This window comes from Chanodichthys erythropterus, chromosome 10 (assembly GCF_024489055.1).
Source record: "Chanodichthys erythropterus isolate Z2021 chromosome 10, ASM2448905v1, whole genome shotgun sequence".
Lineage (NCBI taxonomy): Eukaryota > Metazoa > Chordata > Actinopteri > Cypriniformes > Xenocyprididae > Chanodichthys > Chanodichthys erythropterus.
This window is the reverse complement of record NC_090230.1, coordinates 9,080,129-9,096,700: the sequence shown is the minus strand read 5'-3', so window position 1 is coordinate 9,096,700 and position 16,572 is coordinate 9,080,129. Positions and strand designations below refer to the sequence as shown.

The 16,572-nt window shown below is 36.8% G+C and overlaps 1 protein-coding gene across 4 annotated transcripts; it reads right to left on the bottom strand.

Moving 5' to 3' along the window:
* Nucleotides 1-1,711: 1,711 nt before the first annotated feature.
* Nucleotides 1,712-16,254, bottom strand: ccnt2b (cyclin T2b). 4 transcript variants are annotated; one of them, XM_067395943.1, is made up of 9 exons: nt 15,896-16,223; nt 15,165-15,246; nt 14,846-14,974; nt 12,129-12,189; nt 11,981-12,043; nt 10,460-10,505; nt 7,674-7,837; nt 4,247-4,317; nt 1,712-4,068 (listed from the first exon to the last, which is right to left on the bottom strand). In XM_067395943.1, exons 1-9 carry the CDS (start codon nt 16,054-16,056, stop codon nt 3,145-3,147), a joined length of 1,701 nt encoding a protein of 566 aa, XP_067252044.1. In that variant the 5' UTR covers nt 16,057-16,223; the 3' UTR covers nt 1,712-3,144. The 4 variants fall into 4 exon arrangements, 2 of the variants coding, with proteins under 2 accessions (XP_067252044.1, XP_067252045.1); XM_067395944.1 differs by lacking the exons at nt 1,712-4,068; nt 4,247-4,317 and adding an exon at nt 7,931-8,044 and having other exon boundaries at nt 7,703-7,837; nt 15,896-16,254; XR_010896062.1 differs by lacking the exons at nt 1,712-4,068; nt 4,247-4,317 and having other exon boundaries at nt 7,695-8,044; nt 10,156-10,505; nt 15,896-16,246.
* Nucleotides 16,255-16,572: the final 318 nt, after the last annotated feature.

Sequence of the window (16,572 nt, the reverse complement as noted above, 5' to 3'; positions counted from 1 at the left end):
AAGAAATTTTTCTTACTTTCTTAAAGGGCCCATGAAATTCAGGATTTATGAGTGCATTATTTTAGCCTCAAAGCTTTAGGCTATAGGCCCGGTTTCACAGACAGGGCTTATTAGACTAAACCAGGATTAGGCCTTAGTTCAATTGGGAGGATATTTAAGTAACTTTTATGAACGTACACTTGGAAAAAAAAACAAACAAAAAAAAACATTACTGGTGCACATCTTGAGAAAAAACATTGGCACTGATATATTTTAAGATGTCAGTACAAGTTTCTTTAAAACAGCTCAAAAACACAAGCCTTGTCTGTGAAACTGGGGGAAAGAGTCTGGATGTTTTCTTAACAAAATACACCAACTTTCACTGCCTTTGAAACAAGTGCTAATGTGTTGGTGGGGTAGGTTATATTAGCTAATAATATGTTATGCTAACTTTTCACTGTCCAATCAATTTCTGAGGCTAAAATTATAGTGGCTAGTGGTTAGCATTCTCCAGTTATCATTGATGTCTTTAAAACCCCAAACACGCAAAACTATTAGCTTGCCCTACAGGATGAGTGAGTTATAAGTGTGTAAAATGATGAAATTGCGTTTTGAGCTATGGTTTTGAGGTTAGAAGCTGATGGAGTGTATGCTAACAGGCGTGCGCGTCAAAACACCTGTTTGTTTTTTCTTTGTCAAAAGACCTGCCTGCCAAATTCAAATTTAACGTAAAAAAAAAAGTGACATTCTTCAATAAACCAGTTTGAGTCTTATGGGGAACGAGGTCGCTTTATGTCTGGATCAACCTTCGGACCACATATCTGGATCTGAACCACTGGATGCTGGAGACACGTGACTCAGGAGCTCTATCTGGTGGTCAGGAGAGGAATTGCACTGGCTCTACTGACAGCTGCTGCTGAATTCAACACATTGGATATATTTCAAAATGGCATACCATACTAATATTTGTATAGTTTTCTCAATGTATAAAAAAAATGACCTACTACATTTGCCAAAATGTGCAGTATGCAAAATAAAAAGCAACTGACCTACTGATTGCTTATCAGCAAAAGCCTGTATGCTTATATTGCAGTTTAAACATGTCAGTTTTGAGCCGCCTCTGTGCTTTGGGATAAGGAAAGCTGGTTGGATATGACATCATGATTTAACAGAGCTGTTTTACTGGGACTGCAATCTTACAGCAGATATGCTGATCTTCAAAACGTTGTTCATAGGGAGCTGTGTAAGCATATGGTATGCATGCTCCAACAAAATCCTGCAGTTTTTTTTCTTTCGAATGACCAGGGTGATATTTTCATTTTTTTGAAATTATGTAATCACTGTACTTTCATACAAAATAAATAATAGTGATTATAAAAGGGATCAATATAAACTTTGGTCAAGCATTAACCGATAACTACTAATAAAATTAACTATGGCCAATATGACATTTTATATAAGTATATATTTCATAAGCATCGCATGCATGCTCATGTAAAATCCGGCATCAAACATTTAACACACATCACAAAAATAGAAAACTCTGCAGTACCAAAAAAAAAAGTATTAAAAAAAACAAAAACAAAAAGGAAACCCAGCATACAAGTTGACTCTAGGTTATTTTAAATGTATTAAAATAAATTAAAATCAGCAGTAATACTGGCTTACTCAGACCAACACCAATGTAAAAAAAAAAAAAAAAAAAAAAGAATAGTTATTTCATTAAACTTTTAAACCACCATAAAAAAAGAAAAAAGACATGTAAAGAAAAAGACAAAGCAATATTTGATATGCAATTTTCTTGGATGTTTATTACACGATCCAAAACATCATCCATACAGACTCGTATCTAATACTATAATAAGAACTGTGGCATTCCAAATAAAATAAAATAAAAAGATGGAAACAGAAGTTTCATACAGTTCCAACGGTGGGCAAACACTGAGGCACAAACCTTTGGTATCTGGTGAAAGGAGGTTATAACAGCACAACAGGAGTCTAGGCCACATCTAGAGCGAATGTCTCCTCTTTATCCCGTCAAATTGGTCTCAAAGCTGAGAACATGAAGTTGACCATTGATTCATTTGAATGGCAGCCCGCTTATTAGCCAATCAAACAGCAGCCAAAAAGGGGAGAAGACAGGAACAGAAATCAAATCTTAAATACTGAGATCATAGGAAATGGGACAGATACACACAGGCAGCTAAAATCTCTATCGTACAGTTTTAAGGCTCAATGTACACCGCGATGAACAGATCAGCTGAGAATTCTGGGATGCGATCTTGACTGTTCAAATCTGGCACACACAAAAAAAAAAAAAACAACAAAAAAAAAAACAAAACAGAAAACACCACCCACTTCTTGCCAAAAAGGGCATTTTGCTTTCCACTACTGTAAAGGTTAATGATAAAAAAGGAATTGCAAGAATAACTTCTTGAAAATCATAAGACATAACGTTACTACGCAAGGGACCCTGGGTACGATGATGTCATCAGTTCAGCTTTCTAACAGAATAACAAAATAGATAACAACAGTACATTAAAATTTACAATATATGGAAAGCAATATAATGGAATCTGTGTACAGGCATTTTTGTGAAATTTCAGTTATAATTCTCAGTTATGTTTCGACTGATGTTTTTTCACTTTTAATAACCTCCAAACCTGAGCATTCGTGAAATATAATTATACATAGATAGTGATACAAATAACAGTGAACAGATATCTGCACCTTCCTTTTGTAAACAGTCACACATTGTTATTTTCATCCCTTTGATTAACGAAAAAAAACAAAAAAAAAACAACATTGTGAATCAAGCATGAAAAACATATACATTTTCACATCACATTGCGTTGCGTTTTTCCAACTAAAACAAGTTAAAATTGCCAGAGGCATTTTGCAATCTCTCTTTAGCAAGCTCTACGACTCTAAGAAAGTTTTAAAATCGTAAATACACAATTGTTGTTTACACGTTTACACTAAAACGCCATTACAACCTTCACTTTGTAGTTTTTTTCCTTTAAATTCAGTGATAAAACATGATTAAATCAAAGAGAGAATATGACATGTAACGGACGCGTGATTCTTGCATAAAATTAGCTCGAGAATGAAAATCAACTTTTTTTTGAGGTTTTATGTAAAATGTTAAGATTTTTTTTCGCTAGTTTAGAAGTTGTGTGCATTTAATAGGGAATCAAGCATATTAAAAGTGTCTTCATAATCCATGTGTGGACCGTTATTTATTAAAGCAGCATTGGGCTCAGAACTCTGCCCCTCCCCCAGCCTCCTGTCAATCTTCGCCAAATGAGCATGGCCTATCGGTTGATTGACAGAGACAGAGGCAGAGGAGGAGTGGCTCTTGGAAGATCGGTGAGATTTGGATGAATGGTGGTGATGGTGGTGGTGGCTACCGTGTGAGTGCGAGGAGTCGTGTCTCGGCGCTTTGTGTGACGAATGCTCGCGATGCTTCTCGCGGCTGGAGCGCGGACTGTGACGGCTCTTACCACTGCCGCTACTACTTTCTGATGAAACCTTGATCTTCATTTTCAACTCTTCTTGACTAGAGGAACCGTTCTCCGATGAGGAAGGGTGGCGTCGTTTGAGCGACCCGCTCTTCAGCGGTCGCTCCTGTACTTGTTGGGAATACTTCACCCTGATTGATGTAGACGGTTCGGACGACAAATGTCCGTGCTTTCGATGCTGGTCGCTTTCCTCCTCTTCATGTCTGCGTCTATGCTCTAATTCGGCTGCATGTTTTTCACGGTATTTCTCTAGAGTTAGTTTCTGAGGGGCGAGAGTTGCTGAGCCATGTCCGTGTTTGCTTGCCGGCGCCCCCTGGAGCGCAAGAAAAGGATCTGCGCTCTGGGAAATCTGTGCAGGAAAGCTAAAAGCGGAACTTGTCAAGTTCGATAAGCCGTTGAGTGACATTGATGCCCCATCCAATGGGAAAGAGGTGGAAGGTTCAGAATACATGCCCCCTCTGATGTCACACATGCCTCCCATCAATGAGCTGTCCTGGCTCAGAGCTGTCTGGAAGGAACCGTCTAGTGATTGGTTGTCGAGTTTTGGTTTCTTGGCAGCTTGCGTGGCCTAAAGCAAGAACAAAACTAAGTAAACCTTAATTTGTCCAATACTTGACTGTTTGCAATCAAATATTTATCCCAAATCTAAACAGACGTGTTTTATTTTGGGTTGTAGCTGTAGGTTTCTGGCTTAGCATATACTTTTTTTTTTTTTTTTTAATACAAACAAAAGTATTTGTACATACCCGCCAGTTTCGGATTCTTTTTAATCTGCTTGGTGTTTTTTCCAGGATCTGTAAAAACTCGTGAGTCAGGTCTACAAAAACAAGAGACAAACTTAATATATAAAAACCTTTGCTAAACGCAGCAATTTTTTTTTTTTTTTAATATTATGTAAATATTAGGGGTGTAACAATACACGTATTCACCCCAAACGGCCACAGTCAGGGCCAGGGCGTGCCTTTAGGTGAATTAGGCAGCCTCCTAGGGCGGCAAGAAAGAGTTTGATTTCGTTTTTAAAAATGTATTTATTTTTTGGAAATACGTTTGGAATTATTTCACTTGTATCAAAAAGTTATCACCCAATTAGTTATTCTAAATCAAAATGAACTTCATTCTACCAAGTACCACAACCTGCCCCGTCCCCTCCCAAGACTGGCATATGCAAAACATCCTGATGTACAGTGCACAGCATAAATGAGTGCACCCGCTCTGAACAAATACAAAAGATGTATTTTCTTTAAGATCACTAATACAATAAGGAAAGATGGCAAAACTAAAATATATTAAACATATACGTAATAACTGAGAAATATGTCATTAATAGCCATCTTCTGTGTATTAAATTACAGTGGGAATTCATGACCGCATTGATAAAGCACAAACTCCCTCACACCTTCAGCACTCATACTCCCTATATAAGAGCTTTACTACCACTGAACTTTACTGTGGGAACCAGGCACTTCTCACTGTACTCCTCCTCTAGCAACACCATAACATTTTGGATGCTGTTAGATCCAAAACGATTGATTTGGTCTCATGAGACCAGAGTATTGATTCCCAGAATCTAGATTTTGTAAATATGGGCTTTAGAAATGGCTAACTGACTGTGCTTTGGCTACAGTAGGTAGTTCCAGTGAGAACAACCACCATGCATGTCATTTCTGCAGACTGCATCTTACTCTGAGATAAACAGTCACTCTTTTTATAGCTTTTGCTTACTCTGAGACACTCGCTTGGTATTTCTCCTGCTCTTTGTTGTCTTGAGAGTGCTTCTGCAGCGTAGCGTTTTTTCCGTTGAGACGCTTTGTTGCTATGATACGGAATATCCGCGTCACTGTTACTTATAACTGATTTTGCAGGCAATTTGTTTCAGGCTAAAAATGTTCACACAATGTGGAATTACTTGCTATGCATGTTCAGAGACCAGCAATATTAATTTCTCATCCATTTTGTTTCTGTTTGTTGATGTCGCTGTACAGCAAGAATGTGACAGTTGGTCGGAGTTGTATTTGTCCCGCCCCTCTTCCACTCTGATTGGACGGCTGGCTAAAAAGTGACAGTGATGAGCACAGCGTTTTACTCAAAGTTGAACATTCTTCAACTCAAACGACCGGTAAAAAACGCCGAGCTCTCAGCGCTTGTTTTAAACGCTCCTGGCGTTTAAAAAACGTGGCGTTCCCATTGAAAACAATTGAAAAAATACGCTAGCAGCTGGAAAAAACGCTTAGGTGGACACACGGCCTAATAGTCAAGAAATTACTGCTCTTTAAATGTTTTGGTTCAACATACTTACCTGTTGATCAAACATTGCTTTAAACTTACACCATGAAATAGTGATATTTTATTTTATTTAGTAACTTTTAGGAGGGCGTACTCATTTTTGCTACACAACATTTTATCTCCTTGATAAGAAAATCTTATTTTCCTGAATAAATTTGACATTCATCTTTGGCAATTGATTAAACAGACTTGCTGGAACACTATATCTCTAAAGATCCCTAACATGTCTTCTAAGTAATTGAGTAACTGCTGACTTTCAGAAGTTTCAGAGGGGGTGTACTCATTTATGCTGTACATTGTACATCCAAAAATGTCATCAAAACGAATAAACCTACACAGACATGAATACAAAAGATGACTACTTTTACTGCCGAAGATGAATAATGATTTTTAAGACTGAAATGTGCTTCTGAAAGGTAGGCTTAAGTGTACATCCCCGGGCCACGGACTTGAGGTTAGCATGGAACTTTCTCACTCAAACCACTGCCTGATGTTCCTTCGGATTGCTTTTACTGGGAAAAGTTGCCGATAACTGCTGGTCTAGGATCAGTTGTCTCCGTAATAGCATATTGGCGAAACAGATTTGGCATTTGCGTGATAAGGGCCAGCTGATCATTTCCCCAGCACGACGCAAAAAAACACTCCCTGCATCCCAATGTCCATACTATCCACCCTAAATAATACTGAATATTACCAATGTCACATAGCCTACTATTGAGACGCAGACACTGTCTTTACAGCACATGGAGTGTGATAATGCACAAACGTGCCAAACAGACACAGAGAACATAACCAATTTAAGTGCCATCACTTCAAATTAGTTCATAAATGTAGCTCTTAATGAGAGCTCTGTAGTCTCACCAATAAATCACCAAGACCGTTTAAACATTTTCATGACATTTAATTTGTAAAAAGACTGATTCCCAAACTGGTTCTTAGGCTTGACTATCTATAACTGTTACGGAAAATACTTTTACCCAGCGTGGGGAAGCCAAAAACCCGGAAGTGTGAAAAAGGCTAATGCGAGCACTGTGTGCTCAGGCTCTGGCTGACCGGTTCTCAGCACGTCAAAATAAAAGTCACAACAACAAGTGCAGTTTACGTCACTTCAGGCCCTAGTTCCTACATCCAATATCTGTATCTATTGCCTGGCTAGATCCTATATCTATGTTCTAAGAACAACCCGGCGCAAAAGCACCTATACCATGCATGTGTTTACTTTTTTTATTATTTAAAGAAGAATCCAAACCAAATATCAATGTATAGTTGATATTTGAGGCTTAATGCTATAGAAAAGCAATAAAAAAAATAAAAAATTCAGGAAGAGTGTTTTCAGCTTGTTTATTTTTATATAAAAATATGGCATGCAGTTGTTTCAAACAATGGTATAAAGCCATTCAAAACATCATTCAATGCAAATTGTGATAATCGTAATTAATAATCGCAATTAAAATATCTTTCTTTCTTCATTTGTTTGCAAAGAAACCATGTACAATTTTTAACAAATGTTTTTATTCCATGCATTGTACCGGATTTAGCCAAAGGCTAACTTTCATCCGCAGTCCCATAATTACATGCACAGTTATGACAATTCCCTTGAAATAATTGACAATTATGATTGTCATAACTGTGCAGCCCTACCTAGCACTGGGGATTATTTGTTTTTACTTGTACCAAACTTGAACTGTGACCCCAAAACCGAGGTACATACTGAACAGTGACTTCTGTGTACCGTTACATCCCTAGAGTGTGTGCGTGTAATTTTATATATAAACTAGTATCTTGGTTTGATACTAGCATCTAGTATCAAATTATTTGAATGAACAATTGTGAACTATCTATTGACAGGGTTGTTCCACTAAATGTTATGTAAAGTTGTGTTTGACTGACCGTCAAGCAACTGAAGAGTCACAGCCCGGTCCACATATTCCCACCAGTGTTTCCCATCTGAAGAAACAGGAATCTCCCAGTTGGACCACTTGCAGGCCAGGTGAATACAGACACATGCCACCACTGTGGGTTTGTGCTGCAGGCAGAAGGTGGTCAGGTGCAGACTGCAAGAGAAAGAAGAAAAAGAGAAAAGACAAAACACTTAATTACAAACAGAGGACACAAGAAATGCTTCCCTAAGAAGCTAATTCAAATACTTCAGCTCATTTCCATTCTTCTTAGTTCATCATAATAATCAGGATTATTTCAAGTCAAAGCTGATCATAGTCCAGTCGGATGCATGTTTGCTAGAATGCTGTTTGTCTGGTTGGCTGTAAAACAAAATGGTATGTAATGCATGAAACAGATTTAGTCAACAAAACAAAATATAACTTAATTGACACTTGGCATCAAATGCACAACACTCAAATGGTAGAGCATGACACCAGCAAGTGTTTTCCACTCAAAAGCTTCATTTACAACCTCTCAGTGAGTGGGCATTAACAGCAACTCAACTTCCTGCTTTAATGACCAAACCAGCTCAAAGTCATCTGACTAGCTTGAAATGATCTTTTATGCCTCGTTTCCACCAAGCCGTTCGGTACAGTACAGTTCAGTATGGTATGCAATTTTTGCTGTTTCCATTGTCAGAAATTGTGAATGGTACCCTAATACCAAACCGCACCACTTTTTTGGGACCCTTCCGTTGGGGTATCTAGCACAGTAGTCCGCTACTAAAGGGTAGAGCTAAACTCGGTGCAGAACGTTGACTGGTTGGCAGAGAATCATCACTTACGCATACTACAAGGGTAATGACAACAGAAGATGCATACACAATACCATTTCTTCTTGTAACAGCCACATATCGAGAAGCTCTAACAAGATCTGCTGTGTCCTCCATTGTTGTTTACCGTGTCGCTTTCTTTGCGCGAGAATGACATAGTAAGGGCATGTTGTTGGTGGTGGAAATGCAAGCCAGATCAGAGTTTACCGTCCCGATTTGTACTCAACTGTACTGTACCGCTCAGTGGAAACGAAGCATAAGACATTTCCATTTAATCAATTACCAGACGCTTTTATCCAAAGCGACTTGTGAGAATAGAAGCAATCAAACCAACAACAGTGCACCAATATGTAAGTGCTATATCTAGTTAGTCTAGCACAGTACACGTAGCTAGTTATATATATATATAAAAAAAATTGAAATATAATAGTAAATGTTAGTATTAACAGGTCAACAAAAAAGATGCATCTTTAGCCATTTCTTAGAAATAGCTAAAGACTCAACAGCTCAGGTTGATTTAGGCAGGTCAGTTCTCCAGCAGGGTACAGTCAAGGTAAAGGTCCATGAGTGTGATTTTGTGCCTCTTTGGGATCACACCACAAGGCTCTGCTCACTTGCAGAATGCAAGCTTCTGGAGGGCACATAAGTCTGCAGTAGTGAATTTAGGTACAGGGGTGCAGAGCCAGTGGTTGTTCTGTAGACAAACATCAGTGCCTTAAATTTAATCCGAGCGGCAATTGGCAACCAGTGCAAGTTTTTAAAGAGAGGTGTGATGTGCGCTCTTCTTCGGCTCGTTAAAGACCACTCTCACTGCTGCATTCTGGATCAGTTGCAGAAGATTGATAGTACATGCTGGAAGGCCTGCCAAGAAAGCATTACAAGAGTCCAGACTGGACAGAACAATAGCTTTGACAAGGAGTCGTGTAGCATGCTCCGACAGGAAGGGCCTGGTCTTCCTATTATAGTCGCTAAATCGGTGACAGAAGAGGATGAGACTTCAGTTGCTGAGTTGTTTTAGGATGGATAATGAGATGCCATCTGATTGATTAAAGATTCAAGCTGCTAATACAAAGACTGCAGGTTGGATCTTAAAAAGGGAGCTGAGGCTACGTCTACACTAATCCAGATACATTTTAAAACGCATCTTTTTCTTTACATTTTTGCCTTCAGTCAAACTCAGATGCCATTTTTGTCCTGCAAAAACAGGGCTTTTTAAAGATGCTCTGAAATTATAATAATAGTGTGCTGGAGGCAGTCAAAGTGCAATAAAGGACCTTCCCTAAATTAAGTTGCCAAAGATAAAAAGCACTGTAAATAATTACAATACAGGAGAAATTAAGTTTTAATGTTAAGTCAATATTAACAGTGCTTAAGACCAACAAAACATACTGTAAACATAATGAAGTCGTTCACAAACCATAAATATATAAATTGTAGATCAATTCTAAATCTCTTTCAAGAATTATTCTATAAATCCAAGTCAAAACAACAAACCCTCTCTGAAAAAAATACTGTAAAGATGCTGTATCATCCTAAATAAATAAATAAATAGAATATCTATGTTTATTTTTTTATATTTAAAAGCTTTAAAATTATTTTTTTAAATAATAATAGAGCAAAAATTCAACATGAAAAATAAATGTGGTCTTTGGTACTTACCGTGACAATCTCTAGTCAAGTTTACACCTTTGAACTCTGAGCTGATATTCAGGCTACCAATTGAGTTATTGACCTATGCACTCAATCAAGATATCTCTATTAGCACCTCTACACTCCAGGCTGCGTATTCAACCTTCTGCGCCAACAGCAAGCCCTCCGTACATTACACCGCACTGCGCCAGGCCGGGCAGACAATCGCCCCGCCCAGGCGCGAGAGGGCGTTGGACACAGGAAGGAGAACCCTGCCTAATAGGAAGTCATAGGGTGCCATGGCAGTGCAATAAATAGGGGTCAGGGTAACAACCTGTTGGTAGCCATGAAATAGGAGGTCTGGGCCAAGTCCTTGCTCGCTGTGAGGAGAAAGAGAGAAGATTCAGATAAAATATGGTAAAAGTCTTCAGTGACTAATGATCCTTCAAAAAAAAAAAAAAAAAAATTCTGATATACAAACTTGCTGCTCAGACAACATTTATCATTATCAATGTTGAAAACAGTCAGGCTGCTTCATATTTTTGTGGAAACTCTGCTTCTTTTTTAGGATTCTTTGATGAATACAATGTTAAAAAAAACAGCATTTATTTGAAAGAAATCTTTGTCTTTACTGTCACTTTAAATTAATTTAACTTCACCCTTGTTGAAGTATTACTATTAAAAGGATTAGTCTACTTTTAAATAAACTTTTCCTGATAATTTACTCACCCCCATGTCATCCAAGATGTTCATGTCTTTCTTTCTTCAGTTGAAAAGAAATTAAAAGTTTTTGATGAAAACATTCCAGGATTTTTCTCCATATAGTGGACTTTAATGGGCACCAAACAGTTAAAGGTCAAAATTAGTTTCAGTGCAGCTTCAAATTGTTCTACACGATCCCAGTCTAGAAATAATGGTCTTATCTGGAGAAACAATCACTCATTTTCTAAAATAAATAATAATAAAAAAATAACATTTTATACAATTTATCCATTTTTATACAATTTAACCAATGCTCATCTTGAACTAGCCCTTATCTTTATTAAAATTCCAGCAGTGTAGACACTGCTAAGTGTATTACTGCCCTCCACAGGTCAAAGTTTGAACTAATTTTTATATGCTATATGCTAGTTCAATAGTATAAAACAATTAGTGGGCAGTAATACAAATTGTCTGGGATCGTGTAGAACAATTTGAAGCTGCAGTGAAATTAATTTTGACCTTCAACTGTTTGGTGCCCACCAAATATGGAGAAAAATCCTGGAATGTTTTCATCAAAAACTAATTTCTTTTCAACTGAAGAAAGAAAGACATGGACATCTTGGATGACATGGGGGTGTGTAAATTATCAGGAAGTTTATTTAAAAGTGGACTAATCCTTTATTTATTTTTTTAAAAAGCAATCATATTGACTTAAACTTTTGAATGGTAGTGTATTATCAGTTATATAAGATATAATAAATGTAAACATTTGAATGTAATTTCTGCAAAAAAAAAAAAAAAAAAGTATTTCTGTCCCAAAATTGCCACCTACAGAGCAATTGGCACAAAAATAGAAAGACAAGTTGTAGTTTAAATGTAAAACTATTTAGTCTAAAAGTTTAAGTCAAGTACTTTTTTCTAGGAATATAATGAGTAAATGTGCTTCCACAGGAGTTTATGCATTATCTTACAGAATAAAACATTTAACTTAAAAAAAATAAAAATAAAAAAAAACACCTTTAATGCACATTTTGGGTTTTCCATATAGTACATCATCTACAATACAAAGCCAAAAAGGCAGAATGAAGTTGTGAGTTTCGATAAGTGAGGCAGTAAAAAGAGAGAAAGATGAAGAAAGACTGGAAGCATCTACCTCGCACTAGCTGGGAACATCTCACCACATCTGTGTGTGGATGCTCTATAGTTATCTCAAACCCTGAAACAAAACCATCGATTAGACAAGACTCATGTGTTCACAATCAAGCACAAAGACACTTTTTAATAACGGACTTGCCACTTACCAAGTGTCTGCAGCACTATGGTTTCCAACAGCACCAGCTCTTGGGCCTGCTGGAGGTACATCTGCGGTTCAACACAATCACACCAGCTCAATGTTTATGATGATGGCATAACATCAAAACTAACCAAATAATAAGTCAATTAAACGTTTATATAATTTATGTTCAATTCACATAATTTTGTATAACATTATAGGGCTGGGTGATAAAACGATAATTACCGCAATATAATTTTCCCAAATTCTAACAAAAGTTTGATAAATGTTCAATATAATGTTTATGCACCAAAAGCAGAATGAAACAGCGCTGCTCGTTTGAACCAAGCCACACAGACCATTTATCTGCTCAGCTTACTTGAGCAGATGTGTTTACTTGCTGATCGGTCTCGATCACGTGACCACTAAACAGCACTGTGAGATCCATAGAGAAGCGACTGAACTCAATGAAGAACAAATGCCTCTGTGATTTAAACTAGTTTAAACCAGATGAAACGGCACTGACAAACATGAGAAACACTGTCATGAACAATACAGTTAGAAGGCTTTTCAATCTACAAATCACCCTCATTTACTGTAGTAACAACTGGCTGGCCCACATTGTATAGCGGCCCAGCGGGAAAACTCCAGGTGTTTCAGACAGCCAGTCCACCCCTGAACTACACCAATGTTTTGTGAAATGTGGTATATAATAAATTGATTAGTGTTATATTACTGTGGACATGTATTAAAGGAGTAATGGAATATACAGTATTTTTTGTTATTAAAGGTGCAATGTGTAAACTTTGAGAGGATCCATTGACAGAAATGCAATATAATACACAGTTCATTATGTAAGGTCTTTTTACACCACTCAAAACAATTGTTTTGTTTTTATAACCTTAGAATGAGCCATTTAAATCTACATACATTGCAGGTCCTGCAAAGGCATCATTTTGCTCCAGCATGTTAACCCTAAACGGACAAACACTCTACAGAGTGTAAATCATTCATGTTTTATTGCCAGCTTACATTGTCACTATGTTGAATACACACAAAGTAGTAATAGTCGTCGTCTGGTTTATTAGAAGCAGAGACCGTTCTTTGTTAGAAGTAAGAAGAAACCTCATTGCTTGACTGGCTAACGTACTCTCTGCTGTCTCAGACGACATCTTTGTCTTGTGTCGGCCACCGTAGCTTCTCAAATCACACAAAAGGGAGGGGTGAGCTGCCGTTGGTTGCAATTCACAACCTCAACACTAGATGCCGCTAAAATTTACACACTGAACATTTAAGCAAAAGCATTTGGATTTAGTCAAAAATGTAAAAAAAGTTTTATGCTGCGTCCCAATTCGCATACTATGCGTCCTAAATAGTATTCGAAAAAATAATTAGTATGTGCCAAATCGTAGTATGTTGAAATGAGTATTCCAAAGATACCCGGATGGTGTACTTTTTCCGGTTAGAATTCGAAGTGCAGATCCGTGCACACTTCTAACGGCTAATATTGCCCATAACACATTGCGCTGTGGACGAGGATTCGATTAGAACTACAAATACGAATAAAAAGTGTTTAAAAACTACAAACATGACGGACGTGCGAGGTACGACGGTTAAGATAAAGGGGCTTGAATGATTAATAAGCAGTTTCTAACCTGACAAAAAGATATTTATTAAATGTTATCCACATTATATTTCATCTGCAACAGCATTGTGAACTTTTATAACGATGTGTTTGGTCATTAACTTTTAAATGCATCATTATGCAAAGATGAGGAGAGTTCTCTGCATGAAAGACCCATGACTAGCAGATCAACGTGCGACTACATTTCTCTCCGAAACGGAAGAAAATAAATTTAATTCAATGTGGAGGATTTTAACTGTGACAAGATGATTGACAGGGTAGTTTAAACAGTTACAGGTTGACTAACTAAGCAACAGAACGTCCGTTAAAGACGCAGTTATGACGAGGTAGTATGTCCCAAAACTTGCATACTCTTCTACTACACACTCAAAAGTATGTACTTTTTCTTTACAAAAACAGTACATACTTTTAGGACGTAGTATAAGTAGGCGAATTGGGACGCAGCATTAGTTTTTTTTCATAACAAATACCATCGATACAGTTACATTTTACCATGGTAGTGAGGTACTATATGTGTGTGTGGTTTTTACCTGTGGTTATCATGATCTAAATGTATGATACTATGGATGACGAATGATTAATTTTAATGGTAAAAGTAGAATCATTAGTCAGAATATTTCAATTTTACCCTATGAGGTTGTTTCAATTTTTACAGATGTTACGGTTTTTGTTAATAAACAAATTTACATCTGCATCTCAACTCAAGCTTCCTGGGCAAGATATTTCTTTTGTTAAGGAAAAAAGACTGAAAAAGGATTTACTTAAGTTAACTTAAGGATATTTTGATGTAGAAAAAATATATTATAAATATTTCTACCTCAGATTTGTGAAATGTTCACCTGTTTGGCAAATGTTTGTCATGGTCTGACAATAAGGAGTCATTTAAAACCAATCAACTGTCTGGTTTCTACAACTTTCAATCAGGAGCAAAAATCTGCCTTTAAACATTATAGAAAAAGATGAAATCTTGAAATTTTCATGTTAATTAGCAGTATCAACTGATAAGGAAAACATTTATTGTGATTATTTTTTGGCCATATTGCCCAGCCCTAGAATAAAGTAGAGTGAGAAACTAGATTACACATAAGCATCACACTCACATTGCTCTTGGTGTCCAGCGGAGGGTCTTGAGGGTTCAGGCAAGCATGTGCTACTTTAATAACATGTTCAAGTTTCCTGGGCTGCTCCTCCACTTTAGCAGCCAGAAACAAAGTGGTGGGAGAGATGATCTGATCGAAGACAGCAAAGAATTAATATACCTTTCAAAATATGACAAAAAAGTCAAACAATCAGGTCACGTATGGGACTAGTGCTACCAATTAAATTCCAGTGAAATCCTAAAATTCTTGTGGTCAACAAACATAAAAATAAATATGAACATGTAGTGTGATCAAAAATCCATCAAAAATGCATACTCACATTTCTATGGAATTTCGTAAAGGAATTAAGCATGTAAAATCGGTGCATATAGACGATTGCTGTGTTGATCGTAAGCTGGGATCTGCACAGTTTGATCAAGGAAGAAAAACACTGCAAAATAACCTATTATATGAAGCACAATACACAAAAATAAAATCGACTACTATTAATATATAACTACTTTCAAAACTATCACTCAAAACCAAACCAAAATAGCTAAGTGCCAAATTACACTAATATAGGTTTGGCACTGAGTAATAAACTATATTAAAGGCAAAACAATGACATTCAATAACATTTATATTAAATAAGACAACGTACAACGAAACATCTTGTTTAGCCATTATATTACACTAATTATATCTCGAAATCAATCTTAAACCCCCAAAATACACAAAACAGCCCAACTATTATAGTTAAAATCAGATTAAATTAGGTAAAAAAATAATATTAATCCAGAAATACTGTTTAGATAAAGCATAAAGAAACTGAATCACCTTCCTGTCATTCACACAAGCCTGTTTCACACAATTACTCATGTTATACCCCCAAAAACACTTTATTATGCATTTAAAACGCGAACTATGAAAAATATCTGGCGTTTTGTGTACATTTTAACGCATAAAACACCGTATTTTATCCGCCACATTTTCCACTTGATCAAAAGCGGCAGCGTGCTAATGTGCTAACGGCTAACTCTGTCACATCTCTGCTGTTTTAGTGAAGGATACACGTTTAACCTCTGTCCCATGTCCTGAATTAGGTTGGCGGCTTGCTGTCGGTATGAGAGCTCGCGGTCGGGCTCGACTCCGCAGCGGCGGGACGGCGTGTTTTCGAGCTGTTCTCGGGTGAAGAGCCATTTGCTGGAGCCCCGCTGCACCGCCGCCATCATCCCACCCGCTTCCGCCCGCACTGCGCTCTACATCACTATGACGTCACTCAACGCGAGACCGAGCGCTGTAGCGACACGAGCTGGATGGAGGCGGTACGTGACATTTTAAACGTTCACTGAATCCATATACACACAGAAACAACATGGGGATATACAACTTTAACTCTTTAAGATAGCTATAATAATAATAGAAATATCAGAACAATATATAATAGGCCCAATACAAATAAAATAATAATTTACTTAACATAAAATACTGAATAAATTTACGTTGTTTTCGTGAATAATAGAAGTAGGCCTACCAGACTAAATACATATATATATATATATATATATATATATATATATATATATATATATATATATATATATATATATATATATATATATATATATATATATATATATATATATATATATTATTTTGTATATTTTTAAAATCTAGTATATTTTTAATATCTATTAATGTAATACATTTCTTTGAAAAAATCGTATAGATGTGTAATTTGTCAGACC